The following is a 20897-nucleotide window of genomic DNA, read 5'->3' as shown; positions in this document are numbered from 1 at the left end:
AAAACGTCCCCTGTCCAGCTTATCGGGGCCAGGCTGGGCTTATCGTGTGTGCTCGTCGACCTGAGGGGTTGGCCCGAGGTGGGAGCTTGCCTTGTGCAGGAGTGCTCCGTACCTAGAATGGCCCCACCACTACTCGACAATACGTCAGTGAAGGGCGCCCCTTACCGCCAGGTTGCCCCTCACTCATACAACACATCCCACCCATCCTCGAGCCGCGCAACGCCCGGCCGTCTGTCGCGCCCGAGATGTCTCGACACCGCATGTACCAGAAATACGACTACGAGAACGACCTGGACGAGTTTGACGGAGACGAACTCGCCGACGAGGAGGAGGATGAGCTGAGCGCCGAGGACAAGGCCCAGATGACGGCCGCGACAGAAGAGGTCAAGACCACGCTCGGCCCTCAGGCCAGCAAGGTCACAACCCGGCAGATTCAGGAGTCATTATGGCACTACTATTACGACGTCGACAAGACCATCGCCTACCTCATCAGCAAGTTCATCGATCCGGCACCAAAACCATCCGCCAAGACCAAGGCCCCCAAGACCAACAACCTCCAAGCACCAGACGGTAAGAGTTATTCTGCTGTCCCCCCTTCCATTGACCTCCCCTGACCGACAGGTGCCTCCGAAGCAGATCCCTGGAGAGCTTGCGCCACCACTGCCAGTTCAGAACCCTCCTGTGCCAGCTTTTTCGCCGACATGCCATGGTTGAACGTCCCGGAGTCACGCAGGACCGTCTTCGTCAAACCGCCACGTGTACGCGGCTCCGGCTTACTTGGAGGGGCATCAGAGCCACCCAAGATGTCTAAGTTGCAGGCCCTTGCCGCGGCTAGGAAGAAGAAGCGCGAGGAGAACAAGTCAGACACGCCGGAGAGGAAGAACACAACACAAAATGATGCTCCCCATGCCCCCGAAACCGAAACGTTGGGGGCTAGGGTGTCGAAAATGGACATTTGTCGAGACGAGTCACCCAACACACAAGCGCCAGCTGCTCCGGCGCCCGCCCTCGACGGGGCAGCCGACTACATTGCTCCAGCCAACTATACTGCCCCAGCAGTCGTGGAAAAGGCGCAGCCTTCGACCTTTGCGCAAGCTCTCTTCCGGTCTGCTTCGGAGACCCCACGGCCTAATCAACAATTTTATGCACCACCTTGGTTGGCCTTCACTACTGATGAGGCCCTGGTTGAGGCCTTCTCGAAGCCGTCTCCTGACGATGTAGTGCAGACGGCCCAGTCGCAAGGTTCGCGGTTCGCGAGAAAATAAGGGATAGCTACTGACGCCCTCTGCAGCAGGGAAGAAGTTCACGTCCACTGCGACAAATCCAAAGAATAAGGATGCAGCAGAAGCAGCCAAAAGTCTGAAAGAGTTGAAGATTGCTGAGGTGCCGCTGCCAAAAAGCAAGAACCTAAATGTGCTGAAAGAGTATGAGAAGAGCCAGGGAAAGAGAAGCGCCAGTTTTGTGGTCGTAGGCCATGTCGATTCCGGCAAAAGTACCATGACCGGCCGGCTGCTTCTAGACCTGGGCGAGGTCGACCAGCGGACAATCGACAAGTACCGTAAAGAGGCCGAGAAAGAAGGTAAATCTTCTTTCGCGCTCGCTTGGGTGCTCGATACGAGGACGGAAGAGAGATCCAGGGGTGTTACCATCGACATCGCCACCAAAAGTTTCGAGACCGAATCGACCCTGTTCACCATAGTAGACTCGCCGGGTCACAAAGATTACGTACCCAACATGATCGCCGGGGCCAGTCAGGCTGACTTTGCCGTCCTGGTTGTGGATGCGGCTAAGGGCGCGTTCGAAGCAGGTCTCAAGGGGCAGACGAGAGAACACGCCCTGCTGCTACGGAGCATGGGAGTGTTTCGCTTGATTGTTGCCGTGAACAAGCTTGACACGTCAAACTGGGATCAAGATCGGTTTGATGAGATCAAGGACCAGATCATGGGATCCTTGAGGGCTCTGAAGTTCCCAGACAAGAACATCAGCTTCGTCCCAGTATCTGGTCTCAACGGCGACAACATTGTGCAACGCTCCAAAAGTCCAGCTGCCGCGTGGTACACGGGCCCTACGCTCATAGAAGAGCTGGAGGCATCCGAGCCTGCGGCCCGGCCTCTGGACAAGCCTCTTCGGATGACAATCTCGGATCTCTGGGATACCCGTCTCAGTCCCATCACTGTGGCGGGACGCATAGACGCCGGGTCTCTTCAAAACGGAGATGCCCTTGTGGTGCAGCCCAGCGGCGAGAAGGCTTATGTGAAAGCACTTGAGCTGAATGGCGAGCCAGTCGACTGGGCTGTTGCTGGACAGCACATTGTTATCTACCTATCACATATCGACGAGGATCACATCCGCATCGGAGACGTCATCTGCCCTCCCTCAGCAATGGTCCCGTGCGTCGATACCTTCACCATGAAGGCGCTGGCATTCGACACCTTCTTCCCAATGCCGGTTGATATCCACAAGGGAAGGTTGCACGTGCCCGGCAAGATCTACCAGTTGCGAGCCGTGCTTGACATCCATACCGGTGCTGTCATCAGAAAGACGCCTCAAATCGTGAAGTCTGGGAGCGTCGCACGAATAAGGATGAAGACGGAGGACAAGGTCCCGCTTGAAAAGGGTGAAAGGGTAGTAATCAGGTACAACGGAGACACGGTGGCGGCTGGCCTATTAGAAGAGACCCAGTAGGAGACATAGATATCTTATAGGAAGTTAGGGAGTTGTTCCATGAGAGGTCATCACATAAAAGGTTATGGCCTTATCCTATGAGAATTTAGGAGGTATTCCTATAAGATGTCATCCTACAGGAAGTTATTCTATGAGAGATTACCCCATAGTAGGGTTGTCCTATAGGTGGTCGGGTGGATAGAGAGTGTAGCGGTTTAGCAGAACCCCTAGCAACGCTCATGCACCTATGGAAGTGTCAAAAGAGAAGAGAAAGTGTTCAACATGCCTGGCTATCCTGTTCACCTTGCCAAAACCTGACGGCAATATTGAGTCTAAGTGCTCCAAAAAATGGTGTCGTCTCGTGCGTACGACCCCTGTTCTAAAATGCACACGTGGAAGGTTGAAGCACACCACAGGCCTGTCATCTGAGCTCTACCTACACACCGGCTTGTGGCTGCGGGTGTCCCTGACCCAGTGTCTCCAGGGAGAGTGGTCTGTGCCGTTCGGGGCCGAGCTGACCCATCCATGCGGGTCGGTAGCCAGTGGGTTTCCAATTTACAATGGATACTTTGGATTTGAAGCACTCCAACACCAGGATGCCAGGCTTCCAGATACGTTTAAAGAACCAGCGATTGGGCCATCGGTATAAAGAGGACATCTGTTGTTTGTTTGTATGATATCACACTAGCATGAAGGCATCTGTGTTGTGGTGTAGTGTGCATTGTGGAGGATAGAATATGGGGAAGGGTGATCCGATCCTCAAGGAATTTCAGAGATGCTTCTCGAAGGGCAGGCCTTGGCAAGGTGGAGATTTGTGGGTACTTTTAAAGTATGAACCTTGTTGCGTGAAGCTCCGAGAAGCCTAGTCGGGCAGTGATCACTGTGTCATTTTGGAAGGACACGCTGGCAAGCACGGTAGACACCCAAGAAAGACGGGTGGAAAGCATTGCTCTTTGCTAATAAGACCTACCCTAGGAGGTGGGCTTCTAGCTGGGTAGAGCGGTAGGCAGGAAAGAGGCCCTGAGGTTGTTGTAAGCTGGCTCCTTGGGCAACTGGATCTGCCAGGCTGGCATGTCTGCTGAGATACACTACTGTTTGTTGTTCATGCGTCTGTAGTAGGCCTAGAGACAGCAGGAGTCACAAATCTCCCTGTTGTCCATGGAGTCCCAACATCCATCAATAGAAACGGCCAGAACTGGGGAGGCTGATGATGCCAACTGGCCTGACGAAACCCCGTTGATCTATTATCAGCATCAAGTGAATGTACCCCCCGATGGAGAAGCCCCCACTGCTAGCAGTTTTATGCCACATAGGCACTGCAATCTGTTAAAGATGGATGTCTGTTGGTGGGGCTCTACTTGAGGGCACCATGTTATCGATTGGAGACCCCTGTGAGCCAGGCAGAGGAATCCCTGCAGGCGCTAGTTAATTCTGGTGTGAAATCTGGCTTCCCAAAGAGAACTGGACACATCGACACTTGGAGCTTCGATATTTCTATGTCGGCCTTCCTTTCCACCTGCCACTCCAGACCCGTTTTCGTTTTCCCCAACAACATCACAACCACTGCCGCCTCGACACAGGCTTGAGCAAGTGACCGCCACTTTCTTTCTTCATACCCCTTCTTGCATCTCTTGATACCCTTTCTCTTTCTCCCAAACTTGTCCAACTATACCCTTTTCACACAACTCGATCCGCCATGGAGCCGCGGTCGAGAAGCACCTGGGCCGTGGGCCTGGGCTTGGTGTTCTGGATGTTCCTCCTCTTCTCACCGCTCGCCTGGGTTGGACAAGCCAAGGCTGACGACACCGAGAGCTATGGAACAGTGATTGGAATTGTAAGATGCAACCCTGATAGTTACTGCTGCCAGCTGCCAGCTGCCAGCTTCAGCTTGCCGCCCCGAGGACGCGACCCCACATGATCACAGGAAGCAAGACTGACCAGCCCTGCTTACAGGATCTTGGAACAACTTACAGCTGTGTTGGTGTGATGAAGAAGGGCAACGTCGAAATTCTCGTCAACGACCAAGGTACGCCCTCCCGCCTTACACTGCCCTTGTGTGGCCCGTTCTGTCGCATCGTGTGCTAATGTGTATGCTTCCTCTCAGGAAACCGTATTACCCCCTCATACGTCGCCTTTACCGAGGAGGAGCGTTTGGTCGGTGACGCCGCCAAGAACCAGGCTGCGGCAAACCCCAGGAACACCATCTTTGACGTCAAGTACGTGCCCTTCACGCGCATCCAGGGCCCGTCCTGAACTTCGAGCTAACAGATGGGTTTTCAGGCGTCTGATCGGTCAAAAATTCTCTGATGACGCTGTTCAGCGTGATATCAAGCACTTCCCCTTCAAGGTTACTGAGAAGGATGGCAAGCCATTCGTCACAGTCGCCGTCAACGGCAAGGACAAGAAGTTCTCCCCCGAGGAGATCTCCGCCATGATTCTGGGCAAGATGAAGGAGGTGGCCGAGAACTACCTCGGCGAGAAGGTCACCCACGCCGTTGTTACCGTCCCCGCATACTTCAACGACAACCAGCGCCAGGCTACCAAGGATGCCGGCATCATCGCCGGTCTCAACGTCCTCCGCATTGTCAACGAGCCCACGGCCGCTGCTATTGCATACGGTCTGGACAAGACCGACCAGGGCGAGCGTCAGATCATTGTCTACGATCTTGGTGGTGGTACCTTTGATGTGTCCCTGCTCTCTATCGACCAGGGCGTCTTCGAGGTCTTGGCTACTGCCGGTGACACCCATCTTGGTGGTGAGGACTTCGACCAGCGCGTTATCAACCACTTCGCGAAGGCCTACAACAAGAAGAACAACGTCGACATCTCCAAGGACCAGAAGGCCATGGGCAAGCTCAAGCGCGAAGCCGAGAAGGCCAAGCGTACCCTCTCCTCCCAGATGTCCACCCGTATCGAGATCGAGGCCTTCCACGAGGGCAAGGACTTCTCCGAGACCCTGACCCGGGCCAAGTTTGAGGAGCTCAACATGGATCTCTTCAAGAAGACCATCAAGCCTGTTGAGCAGGTTCTCAAGGACGCCAAGGTCAAGAAGGACGAGATTGACGATATCGTCCTCGTCGGTGGCTCCACCCGTATCCCCAAGGTTGTCTCCCTCATTGAGGAGTACTTCAACGGCAAGAAGGCCAGCAAGGGTATCAACCCCGATGAGGCAGTAGCCTTTGGCGCAGCCGTCCAGGCCGGCGTCTTGTCTGGTGAGGAGGGAACTGGCGATGTTGTCCTCATGGACGTCAACCCGCTCACCCTCGGAATTGAGACGACCGGAGGTGTGATGACCAAGCTGATTCCCCGCAACACTCCTATCCCCACTCGCAAGAGCCAGATTTTCTCCACTGCGGCCGATAACCAGCCCGTCGTCCTGATCCAGGTGTTCGAGGGCGAGCGATCTATGACGAAGGACAACAACCTCCTCGGCAAGTTCGAGCTGACTGGAATCCCCCCAGCGCCCCGTGGCCAGCCCCAGATCGAGGTCTCTTTCGAGCTGGACGCCAACGGAATCCTGAAGGTTTCGGCCGTCGACAAGGGAACTGGCAAGGGCGAGTCCATCACCATCAACAACGACAAGGGCCGTCTGACCCAGGACGAGATTGAGCGCATGGTTGCCGAGGCTGAGAAGTACGCCGAGGAGGACAAGGCCACCCGTGAGCGCATTGAGGCTCGCAACGGTCTTGAGAACTACGCCTTCAACCTGAAGAACCAGGTCAACGACGAGGAGGGGCTTGGTGGCAAGATCGATGACGATGACAAGGAGACTGTAAGTTTTCATGACACCCCGACCACGTTGCATCTTCTGAGCAAATTGCTAACGCCCGAAACAGCTTCTGGAGGCCGTCAAGGAGGCCACTGACTGGCTCGAGGAGAACGCTGCCACCGCGGCCGCCGAGGACTTCGAGGAGCAGAAGGAGAAGCTGTCCAACGTTGCCTACCCTATCACCAGCAAGCTCTACGAGTCTGCTGGCGCTGGTGGTGACGACGAGCCTGTGGACCACGACGAGCTCTAAGTGCATCTAGTGGGAGAAATTAGACCTCCCCAGGTTGACAAGAGAAAGTCCATAAAAGTCTACATTGAGTAATTATGATTTATTTACGCGGCATGCGCCCTCTTGGTGGTGTCACTGGTATGGTGATTGGGGAACATGGATGCATTGACTGGTGCAGTGGTAGAAAGCCACATGCGTCTTGTATGATATGATACACAGGAGTCTCGTAGTATTCTTAAAGGCTTGATCTTGATACCGAACACTTATCACGTGTCCGCTTGCCTATGTGATTGATGGTTTATGACGTGGCGTATCTTGGCCGACACAGGTTCGACTTAATGCCTTAATGTCGGCCAGGGCTTAAGAGCCCCGAACGTAGTCGACCCAGAAATTCCCAAGCTGAGGACATTGGCACAAATGCTGTCAAATCGTTGAAAACAGCGTGCTGGCTTGTGCTCTTCCAACTCAGCTTGCCCCCAGCAAAACTCCCGTGCCGGTCCACGACTTGTCATAACAGTGACAGGAGAGAGGACCGTTCGGACGACCCGAGAGCCAGGGATGTCTTTCTAGGCTGGTTTGGGGAGGGAACAACTTACCATCGGCGCTCATCTGCGAAAGGGACGTGGGCTGGAAAACAAGTTCCGCCTGCACCTGTGTGTGCGTTTGCGCATGGGGGACTTGAAAATCTCGTCCGAGTCGCCCTAGTCGTGATAACATGGCAAGGCGAGAGAGATGGAAAGAATTCAAATTTACTATGGAGGTATCTATCTCGCATGGGCATAGCTCCTGAAGCATCGAAACGCGCAGAAATCGACCGAAATGGGGAGGGGCTCCTGGATCAACGAGACACAGACACGGTGGCAAGTTTCCGGGGTATAGATTACGGGAGAAATTAGCATCAGGCTTCCCGCCGGCTGCCAAGGGCCTTCGACGTGCACACCACCGACGGGGGCAGGGAGAAGAGGTGAGCGGCGCCGTTCCCAATCACCAAGCCGGCTCGTTGCGCTCCACCTTAGGGGTCGCGAGGGCGTTGCGGTCTGCGAAAGGGTCGTTCTCGTCCTCGTCCTCCTCGTCAGATGCGTCGGCGTATTCTGTCGGGGGTCTCCCGGGGACAGACGGCTGGGCCGAAGGCTTCGACACGGCCGATGGTCTCGGGGGCGCCGCGGGGCGGGCGGGCTGCGCCGGCGGAGGGTCGATGTGGAGGCCGGCCATGGCGGAGGTCGGGCTGCCCGGGGAGGTGGGCGACTTGCCCTTCTCGGTCATCATGCGGTACATGTGAGCCTGCTCGGCCAGCTCGTCGTCCGAGTCGCTGTCAGCGTCGATGGAGCGGTCGAGCTGCTCAAAGGTCATGAGTGCCTGGACGAGCTCGTCGTTGGCGTGGAGGAGGGAGCCGAGCCACTGCTCGGATTCGACGTGGTGGATCTGGTGTGTTTTTGCCACGTCAGAAGGCATTCCATGTCTCGAGGATCAGTATTTCCACATGTCAAGCTGACTTACGTATCGCAGGATCCTGCGTCGCAACTGCTTGCACGCCTCGAAATGCTGCACGGCGACTGCGTTCTCGGAAATTCGTTCCTTCTCACGGTTGATGCTCTGAAGTGAGTTCATGAGATTAGTTGCCGCAATGGATGCCTCCGCGATGGCGGTCTTCATGGCGTCTTTCTCGGCCTCGAGGTTGAATTTGCGATGTTTGGACTTCCTCTTGTCCTTGTCCTTGTCCTTCTTCTTCTTGTCCTTTGAGGAGGACACATAGCTGAAAGAATTGATCTGCCCGGTTACGGGGGTGCTAAAGTTTGGCGGCGGGGAGCGGGAGGATGCTGCCTGTGGTGGCTCTGGAGATGCCGGCTGGTCATCCTCCTCCTCACCGAACGGGTTTTCTGTCTCCCGAATGACGCGGGAACGTTCCTGGGTGACGACCTGTTTGCGCTTGGGGAGCTCCTTGTACAACTTGGCGATGCGTTCCAAGCCGGGGGTGTTCTTGTATTCAGAGGCCCAACTTCGGAACAGCTCGGAGCACTTCTTCTTCACATCGGGATCTGACAGGTCAGAAGTGCCGCAGACACGCAGGCGTTCCAGCAGCGGTTCGTCGGCGAAAGCGCGTTGGAAGCGCGGGCCGGCGTTCTGGATCAAGCCGTCAAGGAGGGTCAGAGCCCTGAGCTGGCGGTGGACGCTGCCGTACTTGAGCTTCTTCCGGATTGCACGCGCGGCCTCAGCTGGCCCGGTGGCCTGCAGCTTGACAACCTCCACGAGGTCGGGGATGCCGCTGAGGTCATCCTCCTCATAGGCCTCACTGGTCAGCTGTTCGACAGTGACAGTGACAGCCGAGAACGGCTTCTTCTGCAAGGGATGTCAGCCGTTGTCTTGGTAGCCGGGGACCAGAGGTGAGTGGCGTTGTAAGACACCATGTGGCCGTCGGTCGCGACACATCACCACTGTCCTGAGCCGAGATGACGACCTACTTGGGAGAACATATTGCTTGTAAGCTGAACCCAGGATGTCCTCGTGAGGCGAGGACAGCAGCTCGTCTTGGGGCAGTCACGCGCAACCTCGACTCACTCAATCCTTGATCCGAAGGCGAAGGCGGGGCGGGGCGGAGACTGTTGGGTTTGAGAAACTGAGACGGCCATCCACTGGGCGACCGTAGATGGGCACGGGACAGCAATTAGATGCATAAAGCAAACAACAGGTAACCCATGGCTAAGTGATGCAAGCTTCAGGTCGGCAGCGAGACCGTTTGGGCCTTGCGGGGATGACGTTGCACTGCCCCCACTGCAGTTGGACAGAGAGGCGATAAGATAAAGAGAGAGCCCCTCCTACCCTCCTACCCTCCTTCCTCTAGGTACTTACTTAAGTACCCTCCTACCCTCCTACCACCACCGTCCCCGCCCAACACACACTGGCCACCACTTAGGCACTGTCCGCATGTGGAACAAAACGGTGACAGCACATGTGCACTGCGTGCAACATTGATAAAATAAGGTTGATCCGAAATCCCGCGATGTTTGGTCCAAGTTTGAGGACTCACTTTGTTTGCAGTCTCTTTTTCTTCATTTCAATGGCCGCCGGAACATACTTTGTAGTATTGACTAACAGTCACACGAAATACTGCCCGTCATCACCAGATGATCACACGCACGACCTCGTCATACCAGTCGATATCGACATTGTCTACTCTGGCCAGCCTTCGCCTAGGAGCCTTCGCCTAGGAGCCTGAAGTTGCCTGGATCTCCATGTGATACACTTTGGGCTCCTTGGTTGAGAACTTCTTTGCATCCTCGAAGAAGCTGGCGTTCTTCTCTTCTCCCAGCTCCTTGAGCGACTTCTCAAGAGCTTCCTTGCTCTCAAACACAGCCTGGAAGACGGCCTCGTACGGGTCGTTCTCATCCATAGAAGTGGCTGCCGTCCAGCGCTGCATGGCCGGATCGTTCCCTGGGGTCAAGCATATGTCAACTGCCCAGTGTCCCCCATGGAAGTTTCTGAAGTGGTGCCATGTGTGGCTGATACCGTATACTTACAAGTTGAAGTCACTAGCGGTATGTGCTTGTTGACATAATAATCTTTGTCAACATTTGACCCCTTTTCATAGGCTGCAATGAAGGCGACGGGCATCTTGGAAACTCGGTGGGTGGGAGACCACGTTCAAATCTTGGAAGGGTTCTGGTTGAAAAGAAAAATTGAAAGATGCGAGTCCTGCTCGAGAAGTTGATGTACGGTGAGAACTGAACACAAGGGGGCACTTGAGCGAGAAGAACAGCAGCAAGAGTCGTCAGTGCCGTCCGACCATTTATACCCACGGATTTGCCCCAGACGCGCGCTCGTTGCCGTCACGAGTCGCTGTGAACTATGTGAACATGCGGGGTGTTTCGACGCGTCACATTTAATGCTCGAAGTCTCTTGTCCCGGTCATGCCGCATTTTAGCATTGGAGCAAATCCCAGCTTCCCCAGGCAATGCAATGCAAAAGTCTGCGTTGGGGATACCTTTTCCCTTGAATACGCGCTTTGAGGGCGATTCCAAGGCGCCGAGATAAATACTGGGCCTGGTCTGGTCGCTTGGGCAGGGTACTGGCCAGCCGGCGGCATGGCTCATATAAGCCATAAGCGTTTCATGTTTGAGGCTTCCTTCGTCGGCTTCAGAAGCGGCTCCTTTGGTTATCATGCCTAGGTATGGAGCATTCTTTGAACTGCCCCGTTCACGTATGAACAAATTGCCGACCTCTCCCTCCATTGGATTATCCATCCTACAAGTCAACACAAGGCACTTTCTATTCATCAGCCAAGATTCCCAAATCAATTGATGGCCGTGTCCTTTGAATAAGAACAGATCACCCAATCCTTGTTCACACAATGGTCCAATGTATGTGAAGAATACACTTTTGAGGGTATCACAACTGATGGGCAGTCAGACCGGAGAATGAGGTCAGTCCCTAGGTCATGGCCTAGAAAGGACTGATCAACCTGAATGGAACAAGTCATGCAAGAATATAATTCATGCCATCATGATTCCAATTTTTCTCATATTAACCAGGCGGCATTAGCAGTAATAATAGTGCTGTAGATGGCAATATAGCTAGTCTCTTATTAACAAAATTTAACCTATAAGCAATGATGAATCTGATGTAAGTCACATTCACCTAGGCATAGAAGCTTGTGGGCTTAGAGTTGTTAAGAAGAAGTGAAAATACTAAAACGAAAACAGACCCTATGGAGAATTATTAGTCTCTCCATCTATTGATTTATTATATGTTCAGCGGCAATGGTCTTGAGTGCTTACCACCATATGAAGGCGCCATGTATGTCCTCGGACGTATACGGAATAGAAGCGAAACCACATAGGCTGTGTGTGATGTCTTCGTGATCAGATGTCCTACACTTCAGCATCACAGGTCTCTTGAGGCCTTTGTTGGAGATAAGAGAAGGAAGAAAAGGGTAAAAGGAACTTGATGCCTTGTCCTATCTTATTGCATCCCCTTACCTAGGCATCCACCTAGCATGGTTCATGGCATTGCTTGAGTACTCATCTTCCCGTGAAGCAGAATAAGATGTTAAAACTATGGAAATACAGTCATTCTTTTATAGAATAAAATGCCTGTCCATGCTGGGTAGCCTGAAAGCTTGAAAGTATTAATGGTGAAAGTGAACCCTTAGCTGCCGGGGGGTTGAAGCCGACATAGGAGAGGAAACAATTCCAATGCTCCTGTTTTGTCCTTACCAATTACCTACTGAATATACAAAATGGAAATTTTTGAGAATAGTGTTGTTTGTGGAGACAGGCAATGACAGTATATGATTAGTAGGTTCATTTACTGCATGGTCATGTACTGTGTATTTGACTTCCCGATTCTGTTGGCAAGCACGCTCCCTACTTAAGTAGATGTGCTCTTGCAACCAGGCTGCTGGCGGCTTGCCTGAGAGCCATGGCTCCTGGATTGTCACTGCTAGATGCCACTACCAGAAAGATGGTCATGGTGCTACTGTAGTACTCTGTACACGTGGAGAGCTACCTGGCCTCGGGACATTGACGGCTCCTGGCACGTGCATGCAGTGTGACCTGGCAGCAAGGCGGCATGGCCTGGCAGCAAGGCGGCATGGGACATAGCTTGTGCATCTCCACCACTAAATGGAACTGTCGGGGTCCTAGTGTGGGGCGAGCCCGATGACGCTAGTACCACAATAGGAATAGCGGGCTGGGAAAAAAGTGGGCTTCTTCCTGATTAACTTTCGAAGTTCCACGACGCACTTACAAGCTGTCGCTGTCCTCCTTCCACACCGTCCTCAAACCTCGCTCACATCAACACCTTCCGCCTCTCCATAACCTTAGGATTTGGACAGCCCTTCCTGTCAAGTCCCTCTACTGGTTACTTTCTCTTGGTCTCCTGTATTGTCTCCCTTTATACCAGTTGCCCTTGTGCACACCATGGCTCCCAACGTGGAAATGACTGCCGCCCAGAGGCTGTCCCAACAACATTCCGCTGAGGGCCACCATGTCACCGTCGAAGATGTCCCCGATGATGACCTGAAGGTCCATGATGCATCCACCGCCGCCGCCGACTCTCCTGCCTTGTCCGCCAAGGCAGCTGGAAAGCAGAAGGAGACAGCCCCTGCTGCCAAAACCCTCGACACCCAGTCTCGCGAGCTGTTCCCCGACCTTGGTGGCCCCAAGCCCCAGCCCGCAACAAAGACTGCTCCCAAGTGGAACGTCCTGTCCGACAAGGCCAATGGCCACAGCCCTGCCGATGGCACCCCCAGGGCCGCGACTCCCTCCTCCGGTGCAGCCACCCCTACTGCCAAGTCTGCTGTTCCCTCTGTCACCATCCCTGGCCGCAAGAATGTCGAGACCATCCGCTTGCGCCCCGAGCACATGAAGGGTCGCGACCAGCTCCGTCGTCCTCTTCCCGACATCATCAAGGATCTCAACAGGACTTCCCGAGCCACCATTTCCATTGGCCCCCAGAACACCAACGGGACTACTTTTGAGGCCAGCGGGCCCCAGGAGGCTGCCCAGCGGGCCCTCAAGGAGCTCGTGAAGCAGATTGGCACTCCTGTATGCCCCTAGTTAACCCCAAACACATTAAACTCCAACACAGAAATACTGACTAGTGGCAGCAATCTATCTCGGTCCCTATTCCCCAGTCCGCACGTGCCCACATCATCGGAAAGCAAGGCTCTACCATCAAATCCCTGCAGGAGAAGACGGGGGCTCGTATCGAGGTCCCCAAAGACGACAAGAACGGTGTCCCTGTCGACGAACTTGACGATGACGTTTACATCAACGTAAAGATTGAGGGCAACACCATTTCTGCTGCCCAAGCAAAGCAAGAGATTGAGAGGATTGTTGGGGAACGTGCTGCAAAGGTTAACACCAAGCTGAAGGGGATTCCTGCCGAGTTCTACCCCTTCATTGCAAGCGCTAGGGAGGATCTGCTCAGCAAGCCCAATGTTGGCAACGGGGCACAGATTCGAATCCCGCCTCATCGGGCGTGGTCGTCGCAGGCCACCACCACTGTGCCTGGACCCGGTCAGCGCCCAGCTTTCCAGCCTGCTGCCGACCACCACATCCAGCTCGAGGGTGACCGTGCCGCTGTGCTCGCTCTCAAGGCGGAGATTGAGCGTCGCGCTGCCGAGCTCCGTGAGCAGCTGCTCCTGCAGCAGCTCGAGATCCAGCGCGGTCGTCATCAGTTCATCATTGGTGATTCGGCCTTGTCTCCAGAGGAGTTCTTCGATCAGACAGGGTGTGCCATCATCCTGCCTACTGACGAGGATGATGACGCTATCACTCTCGTAGGCCCGGCGGACCAAATCGCGGAAGGCCTCGAGAAGGCAGAGCAGTTGGCCATGAGCATGCAAATGAACAACGTCGACCACCTGAAGTGGACAAACAAGCAAGCTCCCGGTCAAGGTGCAGTGCACTCCAAGAATGTGACGCGCTACCTCCGTCAACGCAGAGAGATCGACCGCTTGGAGAAGCAGTACCGTGCCCACATCAACACTCCGTTTTCCGGGGATGGCGCCCTCCCCTGGGAGCTGTACATCCCTCAGGGCCAAAAGCTGGCTGCTGCTTCATCTGATATCCGGAGCCTGTTCGAGAGCCACCCCCCTTCGAGGTTCAGCACCCTCGGCCAGAGAGATGTCGATCCGTTCTATTATCCTTACATGCAGAACGAGATCAGGCCCCATGTCCGGGAAAACTACGGTGTCCAGGTGGTCATCCCGGATCCATCCGACCCCGGTAGCCCCATCCTCCTTGTCTACGAGGCGCCCGGTCCGGTCGACAGCTCCTACGAGATCCCTCGCACGGCACCGTCCCAAGAGGACGTCCGCAAGTTCCAACAGGGCCTCAACAATGCTCGCAAGCACATACAGGACCTTTTGAGCCAGCAAGAGGACATCGTGGCCGAGACTGTCGAGGTGCCCCTCAAGTTCCACGAGAAGCTGAAGAAGTTTATCGCAAAGGAGCAGGACAAGCGCCCCGCTAACCAACCGCGGATCCGAGTCAGCCAGCTGGGCCTCAATGTCACACTTCGCGGTCCAGCCACTGCTGTGCAGAATCTCGCTGCCAAGGTGCGGGATTTCATCGAGCAGGAGAAGGCTGACGAGAAGGAGCGCGGTTTTACACTGGAGTTTGAATTCCCCCAGAAGTTCGCCAACCACCTTATTGGCAAGGGTGGTAGCAACATCAAGGAGCTTCGTGACAAGTATGACGTCGACATCCAGGTCGAAAACGGTCAGGTCCAACTCAAGGGACCCAAGGCCAAGGCTGCGGCTGCGCGGTCACACATCGAGTCTCTGGGCAAGAGCTGGGCTGATGAGACCACAATGAGGCTTCAGGTTGACCCCAAGTTCCACCGCGAATTGATCGGTGCCCAGGGCAGCGAGATCAACAAGCTGCAGAATAGATACAAGGTCCTCATCTTCTTCCCGCGTGGTGAAAAGGGCGGCAAGGATGACGAGGCCAACGCCGATGCTGGTGACGAAGCAGGCAAGAACCGCCGGCAACAAGCTGCCGACGAAGTCATCATCCGGGGCCCAAGCAAGGGCGTGTCACAAGCTTACGACGAGCTCAAGGACTTGGTTAATTGGCTGAAGACCAACTCGTTTACGGCAACAGTGACAGTCCAGCGAAAGCAACTGCCTTCTCTGATTGGGCAAGCCGGCACTGCCATGGAAGCAATTCGCCAGCAGACCGAGACCAAGATCGATGTGCCGAATGACCGAGACTCCACCGATGCTCTCGTCGAGATTCAGATCAAGGGCAAGAAGGACAATGTCCAGAAAGCCAAGAAGATCATCGAGGAGAAGAAGGCCGTCTTCGACGATACTGTCGTCAAAAACATTGACGTGGAGAGGAAGTACCACAGAGCCCTCATCGGCGCCCAAGGTCAGTTCATGCCCGCCTTCGTGTACGTAACAACCCGGAAAGCTAACTATCCTTTGTAGGCGCAAACTTGCGGGCTATGGTTCTCGAAGCTGGTGGCTCTGACGACTCCCGGGAGCGGGCCAGGACCATTCAGTTCCCGAAGCAGGAAGCCGACGGCAACACGATAAGGCTTGAGGGCCGCACCGACGTGGTCGACAAGCTCATCAAGCAAATTGAGGCCTTCGTGGCCCACCGAGAGAGCCAGGTCACCGCTACCATCGATGTGCCGACCGAGAAGCATAGATCGCTGATAGGTCGTGGTGGTGATGCCAAGAAGCAGATAGAATCACAGTTCAAGGTCTCGATCGATATTCCCAAGCAGGGAAGTGGTGAGACCGCCGTCAAGATCACCGGTCAAGAGCCTGACGTCGAGAAGGCTAAGGAGCACATTGTCAACCTGACCAAGGAGAAGCCGGCGGAAACCATTCAGGTCCCCCGGAGTGTTCACCAGGCCATCTCGAGCGGCGGACAGTTCTTCCGCAGACTGAGGAACGACTTCCATGTCACGGTCGATCATGCGGGTCAGACACCACCACCCAAGCTCACTGCTGCGCCTCGTGCCAACGGCGGCGCGCTGCCGCTCATCACTGATGACGACGTTTCCGCTGACGAAGCGCACTCCTGGAACGTCGTGGAGAGCGTCTCGAGCGAAGAAGGCGATATCCCTTGGGTTCTCAAGGGCTCTCCAGAAAACATTGAGAAGGCCAAGAAGGCCATCACTACGGCAATGGAGCAGGCGCAGAACAACGTCACGGGCTACCTCGTCCTGCCTGACCCCAAGACATACCGTCATGTCATTGGACAGGGTGGCAGCAAGGTCAACTCAATCCGCAAGCAGAGTGGCTGCAAGATCAACGTCCCGCGTGACCAGGGTGAGGCTATCGAGGTCACCGGTACCAAGGAGGGAGTGGAGAAGGCCAAGGACCTGATCCTGGCTGCTGTGCGAGACGGTGTCAATGGTTCCAGGGCGAGAGAGTAGAGCGGCTCTAGTCCTGGCTATGAGATGCTGGAATTCGATGATGACGACAATGACATGCTGGAGCTGTGGTAATTCGTGACCAGCATGATGAGCTCAGCTGATTTTGGGAGGATGTGAAGCAAAAGTTATTTATGAGCGTCTGCTTTCTAGTCCGCAGGACATCTAAGCTGCGAGTGAACGGCTGCCTCTGCAGAATCAACCAGCCCTTCCAGTATAGGCGAATGAATAGTCCATCGCACATCCAACGTATCATGCTTGAGTGGCTTGAGTGCATAGTTTCGAGGGCTTTTCATACCTAAGTACCTAGCCCGAGCAACACATATATGCCTACCTAAGTACCTAGGTAGGTAACATACACATGAACACACAAGACAGATGTTGTAGTACTAACAATCGGCTTTGTTGATAATTATTGCACTGATCTGGTGAAGGTGATGTTTCAGCCAAGAAAGCTTTCAATAGTATTCTCTAAGGGATGTGAATTCCAGGACAATCTAAGAACGATTGTCCAATTTGAGATGAGTGAGCTTGAGGATTGGGAACCTGTGCTTGTAGACGGAAAGATTTGTGAAGGGTGTTTCATTCTCTACCCATACTTTGTTTTGCCCGCTCCAAAACCAAGACACAGAATCACCAGAGACCTGCTTTTATAGTTACATCCTTGATGGCCTTAAACAAAAGAATCATAAGCTTTCATATTTTTAAACATAAACTCCCTTTTAGGCAATTATGATCACCAGACATCTTGTCATTCTTAAGCTTATGGCCTTGATGTGCATAAGGGGGATGTGATCCACATGTTTATTATACTACGAAACTTGGGATTTGTAATTGTGGCTCCGTAGAATCAATGTAGGAGATATAAATCAAGATATCTCTGGGCATGCTGATGAGACTTTTATATTTGCTAGGTATTTTGACTTGAGTCTCTATATGGGTAGTTATGAGGGTCTTGAACTTAACCAGGGCTGCCGCTCACTACACTCAGTGTAATTAGTGTAGTGTAGTGCGTGTAAATATGCCCACTACACCCCATTATACTGAGGGTATTTTGAAGTATACTATATTATATTGAAGTATCCAGTGCGTGTAATGTAGTGGGTTTTAGTGTAAATAGGGGGGGGGTAGGGGGAGGAGGGAGAGGGAGGGAGAGGGAGGGAGGAAGAGGGAGAGGAAAGCTGACTAAGCAGTAAGATAAGAGATAAGATAAGATAAGATAAGATAAGAAGAGAAAAGACCTACTTATTCACCTATTTATTCACTTATTTATTCACTTATTTATTCACCTATTTATTCACCTATTTATTCATTTTATTTATTTTATTTATTTTATTTATTTTATTTATTTTATTTATTTTATTTATTTTATTTATTTTATTTATTTTATTTATTTTATTTATTTTATTTATTTATTTTATTTATTATTTATTTTATTTATTTATTTTATTTATTTTATTTATTTTATTTATTTTATTTATTTTATTTATTTTATTTATTTTATTTATTTTATTTATTTTATTTATTTTATTTATTTTATTTATTTTATTTATTTTATTTATTTTATTTATTTTATTTATTTTATTTATTTTATTTATTTTATTTATTTTATTTATTTTATTTATTTTATTTATTTTATTTATTTTATTTATTTTATTTATTTTTAACTTTAATAAATAATTAAATAAGTAGTTAAATAGGTAGTTAAATAAATAGTTAAATAGGTAGTTAAATAGGTAGTTAAATAAGTAGTTAAATAGGTAGTTAAATAGGTAGTTAGACTTTCCTCCCTACCCCCCCCCCTATTTACACCTAAATTTTAAACTTACTATACTATACTTACTTATACTAAAGGTCTTTATATTATATTATATTTATACTAAAGGCTGAAGTATTTATATTTATATTCTATTAGTAAGCCTAGTGTGTGTAGTGTAGTGTACGGCAGCCCTGAACTTAACATTGCATGTGCTCCCTTCCGGCTTTGCTGTCTCTTTGAATACAGAGCAGTATCTATGGGCATTTCTCTTCGTCTATCCCTTCAATACTATGGCATCCTAACGATATCCCTGGTTGTCAACTTGAATTGGTAGGTCCGCAATTGTATTTGGTGCTCACAGCCCCTGGGAGTGATATCAACACACCACATAAACCATTTCCTCCACCTCACTCTTGATAACACTGCACCAAGGGTTTGTGAGTAGCCATGTATCTAGGTAGCTTGGTAGAATAATTAAGGGGACATATGTTATTCAGTATGTCGACACGGCTCGGCTGTCACATTTTGGTCTGTGCTTTGCTTGCATGAAGGATGCAACTTGGAAAACCCCTTGTCTGGAAGTCTCTTGGCCATACTCTGGTAGGTTTCCTCCAGATGTCCTTGGCCAACTTGTCCCTAATGTATCGGGCAATGTTTTACGTCAGTGAATGCCTCTTATGTGATTCTAGGGCACCATAACTGTTGTGACAATCCTGGACATAGTTCACTTGATGTTTGTTTATTGAATCAAACAAATGCCACCTATGAGTGGAGGCCCAATCCATATTCAATCAACACTTCACTTTCGAGTAGCAATTACAGTTTGCGAGATAGCTGCCCTGATGCGGTCCATCCCTTTCACACTGTCCGTTGTCCAAACACCTACCCACGATCCACACATCTGTCAACTTCTTCGACTTCAGGAATTACCGGATCCTTACCACCACCGTGTCACCAATCGGACACAATGGAGACAATGAAGGACTATGGAACGGCATCTTACAACTCCGAGTCCGATGGACGCGTGATATACACTTGGTAAGTGGCCTGCAGTGAGAGGAGTCCCCGGAATGCTTTATAGACTGCGATTCGCAACGTCGGCCGATGGCTCACCAGCCTCATCGCTTCCAGCGGGCTCGATCATTTTCTTGTCCGTCCATGGACAGCATGGCGCTAACTTGAGATCTACAACCCCATAGCAAGGCTGCCCAAGACCAACACCCAGAAGGTAGAGGGTTTGACTGTCGTCTTACCTTCTTCACCCTCCGTCTTGGTGTACTCTTCCACTGGGTTACGCACAGAGATGTGGTCATCTCAGGTTCGGCGCTTCTGAGGAAGCTGCTCGGCCATTTCCCTCGTGATCGCTTCCAGATCGTCCAGGCCGTCGACATCACTCCCATCGAGTCAATCCTCAAGACCAAACTTTTTGATCACAACTGGATTCTTTGGACCTTGCAATACCTGCAATTCGCCCGTAAGTCAGCACTTTTGTGCTCCTGAACCACGTCAATTACATGTCTCGTACCTTGCAAGTCTCTAATCGGGAACCCTCACTCAAGATGATTACCCAAAAGGCCACCCAGATCGCCGGCCGTTCCCGGACGCCCTCGCTTTCGCGCTTTCAGCCGACCATGGCATCTCGGAATTGATTGGTTTGTGCACTGTTGCGACTTTCTTTGGCATCCCCCATCTCAAGGCGATCGTCATATCTGGTTGGAACTTCTACCACACAACGCTCTTGAAGAATATCTTGCTCGTCTCCAGCGAGGGTTCTACGGGAACGGCGCAGTGGATGAGGCAGGCCAATTTATCCAGCCAACTGCAGCACGTGGCCGACGCCGTCGAGAGGGCCGCTCCCATTGTCCCTCGCGATAGTCACATGTGGATCTCAGTTGCGCGCTTTCTGCTCGCCTTGCGCCAGGTCCTCGACGGCACCGACGGCGGAGAACAAGTCAGGCAGGTCATCGCGCGGCTCAACCCGATCGCCCCCTTTGCCCACGCCTGCGTGGAAGTAAGCCTTAACATCCGGCCCGCCAGTCTCGTGGGCGTGTTCCGGTCACCCGTGGACTGGAACCTGCAGTGCGAGACTTGTGCATGCACAGCCTGCGCGAACGTCATCTTCGCCCGGGACCTTGTAGCACGGACGGCCGATGAGATTGCTGGCGGCGCGGTTCAAAAGTCTGCGCTGGTCAATCCATTCGACGGCTTTAGGACTCTTTTCTGTGACTTCTGCACCCAACGCTGTGGTGTGCCTTGGGCCGGAGGAAACAAGCCGTGTGTCCCACACGAGTAAAGTTGGTCTACTTGCGTACCTACGCACTGTGTCGCTGGGCGTGAGGAGAGAAGAGGATGGTTGCGGTTTCATACTCTGGTGCTGGGTGAGCAATGGCTGGAGACGGATCTTCCTAGTGTAGTGTTCGATCGCTTGCATCGAAACAGACCTTGGCTGAGCGGACATGTGGGCGTCGGGATCGGATCACGCAGTCATTATCTTCCGTCTGTGTACCGGTCTGTTGGAGGACAAATTCCGAGGGCAGACTTTGAAGAGAGAGAGAGACAGAGACAAAAGGCAGTACGAAGTCTCA

At 52.4% G+C, this 20897-nt stretch overlaps 6 protein-coding genes across 6 annotated transcripts; 4 read left to right on the top strand and 2 right to left on the bottom strand.

The window, feature by feature from the left end:
* The first annotated feature begins 14 nt into the window (after positions 1 to 14).
* Positions 15 to 3610, top strand: KVR01_004853 (uncharacterized protein). Its single transcript, XM_044785905.1, has 3 exons — positions 15 to 570; positions 637 to 1242; positions 1292 to 3610. Exons 1-3 carry the CDS (start codon positions 246 to 248, stop codon positions 2683 to 2685), a joined length of 2325 nt encoding a protein of 774 aa, XP_044645298.1. The 5' UTR covers positions 15 to 245; the 3' UTR covers positions 2686 to 3610.
* Positions 3611 to 4155: 545 nt separating this feature from the next.
* On the top strand, positions 4156 to 6920 carry KVR01_005710 (uncharacterized protein). The gene is made up of 5 exons (XM_044787603.1): positions 4156 to 4498; positions 4618 to 4690; positions 4769 to 4880; positions 4945 to 6436; positions 6501 to 6920. Exons 1-5 carry the CDS (start codon positions 4361 to 4363, stop codon positions 6681 to 6683), a joined length of 1998 nt encoding a protein of 665 aa, XP_044646155.1. The 5' UTR covers positions 4156 to 4360; the 3' UTR covers positions 6684 to 6920.
* A 466-nt stretch (positions 6921 to 7386) lies between these two features.
* On the bottom strand, positions 7387 to 9393 carry KVR01_005178 (uncharacterized protein). Its single transcript, XM_044786725.1, has 3 exons — positions 9122 to 9393; positions 8160 to 8999; positions 7387 to 8084 (listed from the first exon to the last, which is right to left on the bottom strand). The coding sequence occupies exons 1-3, from the start codon at positions 9131 to 9133 to the stop codon at positions 7647 to 7649; spliced, it is 1290 nt and encodes a 429-aa protein (XP_044645623.1). The 5' UTR covers positions 9134 to 9393; the 3' UTR covers positions 7387 to 7646.
* Positions 9394 to 9864: 471 nt separating this feature from the next.
* On the bottom strand, positions 9865 to 10271 carry KVR01_005238 (uncharacterized protein; the record flags this gene model as incomplete). The annotated part of the gene is made up of 2 exons (XM_044782436.1): positions 9865 to 9992; positions 10178 to 10271. The coding sequence occupies 2 exons, from the start codon at positions 10269 to 10271 to the stop codon at positions 9865 to 9867; spliced, it is 222 nt and encodes a 73-aa protein (XP_044645683.1).
* Positions 10272 to 12425: 2154 nt separating this feature from the next.
* Positions 12426 to 16796, top strand: KVR01_004924 (uncharacterized protein). The gene is made up of 3 exons (XM_044789460.1): positions 12426 to 13204; positions 13267 to 15538; positions 15598 to 16796. Exons 1-3 carry the CDS (start codon positions 12578 to 12580, stop codon positions 16554 to 16556), a joined length of 3858 nt encoding a protein of 1285 aa, XP_044645369.1. The 5' UTR covers positions 12426 to 12577; the 3' UTR covers positions 16557 to 16796.
* Positions 16797 to 19279: 2483 nt separating this feature from the next.
* Positions 19280 to 20605, top strand: KVR01_005572 (uncharacterized protein; the record flags this gene model as incomplete). The annotated part of the gene is made up of 3 exons (XM_044791885.1): positions 19280 to 19350; positions 19512 to 19786; positions 19872 to 20605. The coding sequence occupies 3 exons, from the start codon at positions 19280 to 19282 to the stop codon at positions 20603 to 20605; spliced, it is 1080 nt and encodes a 359-aa protein (XP_044646017.1).
* Between the last annotated feature and the right edge of the window lie 292 nt (positions 20606 to 20897).

The sequence above is a fragment of the Diaporthe batatas genome, assembly GCF_019321695.1.
Source record: "Diaporthe batatas strain CRI 302-4 chromosome Unknown Contig00005, whole genome shotgun sequence".
In the NCBI taxonomy this organism is placed as follows: Eukaryota; Fungi; Ascomycota; class Sordariomycetes; order Diaporthales; family Diaporthaceae; genus Diaporthe; species Diaporthe batatas.
The sequence above is the reverse complement of the archived record's forward strand: the minus strand, read 5'-3'. Positions and strand labels throughout refer to the sequence as shown.

Bases quoted from the DNA above. Each gene is read 5' to 3' on its own strand.
- KVR01_004853 (XM_044785905.1), top strand. From the start codon at position 246: ATGTCTCGACACCGCATGTACCAGAAATACGACTACGAGAACGACCTG. The intron at 571-636 runs GTAAGAGTTATT...CCTCCGAAGCAG, and splicing joins CAACCTCCAAGCACCAGACG to ATCCCTGGAGAGCTTGCGCC. The intron at 1,243-1,291 runs GTTCGCGGTTCG...CGCCCTCTGCAG, and splicing joins GCAGACGGCCCAGTCGCAAG to CAGGGAAGAAGTTCACGTCC.
- KVR01_005178 (XM_044786725.1), bottom strand. The intron at 8,085-8,159 runs GTAAGTCAGCTT...AAAACACACCAG, and splicing joins GACGCAGGATCCTGCGATAC to ATCCACCACGTCGAATCCGA.
- KVR01_005710 (XM_044787603.1), top strand. From the start codon at position 4,361: ATGGAGCCGCGGTCGAGAAGCACCTGGGCCGTGGGCCTGGGCTTGGTG. The intron at 4,691-4,768 runs GTACGCCCTCCC...GCTTCCTCTCAG, and splicing joins AATTCTCGTCAACGACCAAG to GAAACCGTATTACCCCCTCA. The intron at 4,881-4,944 runs GTACGTGCCCTT...ATGGGTTTTCAG, and splicing joins AACACCATCTTTGACGTCAA to GCGTCTGATCGGTCAAAAAT.
- KVR01_004924 (XM_044789460.1), top strand. From the start codon at position 12,578: ATGGCTCCCAACGTGGAAATGACTGCCGCCCAGAGGCTGTCCCAACAA. The intron at 13,205-13,266 runs GTATGCCCCTAG...GACTAGTGGCAG, and splicing joins TGAAGCAGATTGGCACTCCT to CAATCTATCTCGGTCCCTAT. The intron at 15,539-15,597 runs GTCAGTTCATGC...TATCCTTTGTAG, and splicing joins AGCCCTCATCGGCGCCCAAG to GCGCAAACTTGCGGGCTATG.